This window comes from Carassius carassius, chromosome 1, assembly GCF_963082965.1.
Source record: "Carassius carassius chromosome 1, fCarCar2.1, whole genome shotgun sequence".
Classification (NCBI taxonomy): Eukaryota; Metazoa; Chordata; class Actinopteri; order Cypriniformes; family Cyprinidae; genus Carassius; species Carassius carassius.
Window position 1 is genome coordinate 1250586 of NC_081755.1, and position 5282 is coordinate 1255867.

The 5282-nt window shown below is 35.5% G+C and overlaps 1 protein-coding gene across 1 annotated transcript; it reads right to left on the reverse strand.

Moving 5' to 3' along the window:
• Positions 1–924: 924 nt before the first annotated feature.
• LOC132132625 (galactose-specific lectin nattectin-like) lies at positions 925–3755 on the reverse strand. Its single transcript, XM_059545107.1, has 7 exons — positions 3671–3755; positions 3310–3466; positions 2466–2494; positions 2292–2374; positions 2062–2196; positions 1639–1750; positions 925–1402 (listed from the first exon to the last, which is right to left on the reverse strand). Exons 2-7 carry the CDS (start codon positions 3432–3434, stop codon positions 1305–1307), a joined length of 582 nt encoding a protein of 193 aa, XP_059401090.1. The 5' UTR covers positions 3435–3466; positions 3671–3755; the 3' UTR covers positions 925–1304.
• Between the last annotated feature and the right edge of the window lie 1527 nt (positions 3756–5282).

The window sequence follows — 5282 nt, forward strand, 5'->3', positions numbered from 1 at the left end:
GTTTTATTGTTTTAATGCATGGTTTTCTGTTTTCTGTTTTCTGTTTTCTGTTTTTTGCGGGTTCCTGAGTATTTGCTGGCAATTCAGGAGTGAAGTGTCCAAATGAGGAGGGTCTGGCTGCAGACATGCTCTTAAAATGATTTATTGATTCATTAATTTAAAGACTGCAAGGGACGTCACTTGTGGAAGTGCAGGTGTCTGAGAATTCAGGTGCATGTCTGGAGCCAGACCCTTCTCATTTTGGACCCTTAGCTCCTGAAATGCCATTGACTTATTTCTCAATTTGATAACATGACATGCTGAACAACATGAAACATTAAAAATGAATATAAAACGTACATAAATACTATATATACTCCTAAACCAGGTCTTTGTTTACAATGATGTTTTTGATATAATATTTTTTCAAATATAAGGAGTGCTATTGAAGTACTACTTTCCAAAGATATTTTCCAAGACGAGGACATAAGGACTACAGTTAACTGCAACTCGAGAAATTCGTCAAGATGAAGGAAACAACATTCGAAGCTGCCATCTCATACCAGTCCAGTTTTGGGGCGTTAAAAAAATGAAAGTATCTCCTTAATGTGGACCAATCACCGTCACGGGTTACTCTATAAAGAATTTTGTATTTGTATTGCTTCTGATTATAAAAGCTTTCATGAAATAGACATTTTGACAAAAACATCTTTCTTTGGCACACTCCTCTTTGAATTATTTTACAGTTTGTTTTATAACAACTCGATTAGCAAATGTTTCTATTTATTTCCTATAATAACACAATGGCATGACAAAAGCAAAGCACCTCTGATGCTGAATTTTATTTACGCAGATCCAAAGTTTACCGAAAATCTTCAGGAATTTCATTCAGAAAATGCACATCTGATATGTGGAATGAGACAAAAACCCACAGAAACAATTAAATGCAACTGCTTGATATTTATTGAGTTCTACTTGCACATTCGTAAAGAAATTAGGGAGAATTAGTTAAAGGAGCAATTGACCAAAAAATGAAAAATTGATTACAAACTTGCAGCCTTTCACTTCACAAGACATTAATTGATGGACTGGAGTCGTGTGGACTATTGTGATGTCTTCATGATCAGCTGTTTGAGCTTTCATTCTGATGGCACCCATTCACTGCAGAGGATCTCCATCAATAAGCAAATCATGTAAAGTTATATTTCTTCAGATCTGTTCTGATGAAGAACTAATCTTTATCTTGGATCGACTGAGGGTAAGCGATGTTTTAAAATTGTAATTTTTTTGGTCAACTATTCCTTTAATGCAAGACAATAAGACATTCACAATTTTACATGAAACTTAAATGTTGGTGTGTATTTCTTCACACACACATAAGGCTTTTTAATATGACAGGGGTTGTCATTCCAGTTACTCGAGGCTATAGCAGGAAGGAAAAAAATCTATTATTGTTACTGTATAAGTTTTCTGATAAAATGTATTGCTTGTTAAGGTAATACAGCCAATTCTATTCCTTTACCATTTCATAAACATTAGGTGAAGTTAAAATACAGTTCTACATTCGGCTGGTTATTGGAATTGAGGCTACTAAGGATTTCCAAGATAAAACAAAGATATAAATAGTGATGATATTTCATAAACATTTAAAACACTCACGTTGATAGTTCATCATAAGACAGTGCTCGTTTCTATTGCTATTGTCAGGTTGTCCAGGAGCCCATATCTCTTGGTCCAGTTTTGATCCATCACTCCAGAGCCATGTTCCCTCCTGTGAACAGAACACCATAAAGGACACTCCGTTTCCATCACACACCTACATGGCATTATTTGATATTCGTAAATATAAAAAAACATGTTCACACCAACCATTTGGATCACAAGTTCATGATGTTAACGCATTAAAAACATGTTTGTGTTTCTCTATAGAAACCAGTAGACCTACCATGCCAAACATATCAGCTGTATCCTAATCTTACTTTTTATTCTATGACATAACTCAAAAACAACTACAATATACAAAAGAAAAAGAAAAAGAATGGCTATTGACAAGTACGCTAAACAAATGTAAAACAAACATACTGAAACAGCGTCATAGCCTCCTATCCAGGACTCAGTTGTCTCTTGAGTTTGATATTTAATCAAGATCTGTACGAAGATGTACTCCTCATAACTGTGTACAGAAGCCAGGTTCCCATCGTAGCCCAAACACTGTTTCTAAAGAGAGTAGGACATAAAAACTATTGTTAACTAACTGAAAATTTCAAGACTTAGAAATGAAGGAATCCCTATGATAAGATGGCATCTCATACCTCTGCATCAATCCAGGAACGCGGAAAGTTAAAAAAGCGGAAGCATCTACCTTTATATGCAGACCATCCACTTTCACAGGTTTCTGTAAGAAAGATAGGGGAGTATTATTGCTGCCTTAAACCTTTAGTATTTTCATTAAACTGAGATCAGATTGATATTGTATGTATACGCACCTTGTCTGACCAGGGTACAGGTCCCCGTTTAAAATGTGTAAATAGCACAAAGAAATAAACAGAACAAAGATACAAATTAAACAATGTTTAAGTTTGTAATTGTCCAGTTACAGAGACCATATAATCAAATGTAAAATAGCATTGCATAGTCTTCACTGTATAAATGAAAAAGAGTTTAGTTCTTGTTAAAATGACAAAGTAATTTAGTGAAGCGCAGTGAGAGATTTTCTCTCATTAGATTTCTTGGATTAAAATAAGGACATCGACAGCAGCTGCTAAATTAGGTGCAGTCACTTTAAGAGACAATCCATCTGATTTCTTTCTCAACTGTTTACATTCACTTAAGAGGTAACCGACCGCCAAGACAGGTACAACATAATATTTTATGCATTTGTCCGTTCAAGAGCAAGAAGAGGCAAAACTCAATTTGGTGTTGAAGGGCTGAGACGTGGCTCTCTGTGTGCACAGAACACAGCGCACTGATGCTGAATTAAGCTTTTCATCTCTTTTTGTGTTTGTATGTTTATGTTTTTGTTCACTCAGGTGCAGATGGAGAACTCAGTTCAGTGTTTGAGCTCTGTCCACAGCCGTGGGTCTCTATAATCATCACCACCTTTCACCAGTGACGACCCTGCTTTTGTCACTACTACTAGACAGAACAAATGTAACACACTAAAATATCTCACCATCGCTTCTGCAATTAAGAGGTGCTGCCTCTGAAATAATAAAAGAAAAAGAATACATATATATATATATATATATATATATATATATATATATATATATATATATATTAAAAATTTTAATAATCAGATTACAATTTTATGTCTAAATCCAAACTAACACTCTGTGGGATTTGAGGTAAACTGCATAAATTAAAAACTGGGCCACATACACTTCACAACAATTACCTGAAGCATCCAGAGCAAAGAGCAGAAAGAAAGACAGACAAAGAGGCCAGACTGCCATTGTTCCTGAAATCAACCAGTACTACTGCACACCTGACAAAACATGAAGACAGAACAGTTTTTATTCATTATTAACCTGTTCTCAATGTCCACATTCCAATATTGCCAGCTGTACAAGAGCCCTGTGCGTCACTATGGAAAGGATATATATATAAGCATTTCAAATGATCCACTGACTCAAGCCACACTTTTATGAAACAGTAAAGTGTAAAGTTTTGAACGGCTGAAAAACCTCACCCTCTATGAAGTTAGTCACGTCCAAGTACTCTGTAGCTCTCTGCAGAACAACAAATGCTTGACTCTTCAAAACCAGATCATGACTCCCCTATTTTTATTTGGTTCATACACAGAGGAGACTGCTGTCTGATTGGTTCCTGTCTCCAAAACCCACAACAAATCCTTATCTTAAACCTAATCCCACACAGAAGAACCAGGAGAGTTATGATAAGAAATGAGATTTCAACACTACACATTACATAACCTAAAATCAATACAAACATTACTTGACTTGGTTATTTTATAACATTGTGTTAATAATGACTCTCTGGTGTTGTGGATGTTGTCAAATTTGACATTTCATTTGGTCACTGTCACTATGTTTATAGGCATTATTCACAGCTATAGCAAGAATGGAAAGGGGTTTTGTCTGTAATTCTACATTGAGATCAGAAGAGAGATGAAGAACATACATCACGTGGGGAGTACATATTCACGTTGTGCTGTGGGGCTCCTTGAGCTCATCAAAACTATTCATTAGTTCCTCAAATGTTCATTTCCGTTACCTAATAGATTGGTGAGTTTTATTCTGTCGAAGGAAAAAAACTGAAATTCAGGATTCTATTTATATTCTATATCTTGGTATTTTCTTATGCCTCTGTAATAACTGGACAACATACATACATACTGATAGAAAATAGTGATTGAGAAAAACATTTTCACTTTGCTGTCCACAATGAATGCCAAGACAGTGCAAAACTATATACACACATACGTAAAGAATAATTGACGACGGGCCGTTGAATTATTATAAAAATAATTATATATGAAAAAATATAAATTTAGACTATGTATATCTAAATATGTGAGTATAGAGTAGGAATATAGAATGTGAAAAATAGATAACACACACCTGGTCACAAATTCGACACACCTGTCATATACTCACACACACAGCTGTTCCCCTTTGTCACGGACAATATATTCTCCACTCTCACACCACTCTGTCTGGCTGGATTAATGTTAATTGTGATTTGTAAGTGTTCATGTATACTGGTGTCTGCATTTTGGCTGCGTCTGCTCTTGTCCCTGTGATTTGTTTCTGTTTTGTTTTTGGCCTTGTTGGCCTTTTTTGTTCTCATTAAAAGATAATTTCTCTGCATTTGCACCCAGACCCTGTTTCCTTCACGGTTCCGTCTCTACCGCGCCGTGACCATATCCTCCTCATACTTAATCATTAGTAATACCTAAAATCAGAGGAAATTATAGGTGACTGACCCTGATGTAGAACCTAACACTGATTGTGAGCCTAAACTTCACAAAAGCTATAAACTGTTTCTTCATATCTGATTGGTTAATCACAGTGTGGTTCCAGGGTCAACAAAGTTCTGCCGGAAGCTTCAGCATAGGCAACTGCTTCAAACATTCAGACAGGTTTTTTTTATATCAATGTTCAAGGTTCATTTGCAAACTTGACTCATCTAGTTAGTTTTAACAATGCATCATGCTCAAACATGAGCAATGTTGAATCACTGTCTACATGACCCAGTTTATCACGCTTATATTGAAATCCTCCTACTTTTTTCTTTGAAAAATTCGGTTACACTTTATTTTACGGTTATATCTATTAGTT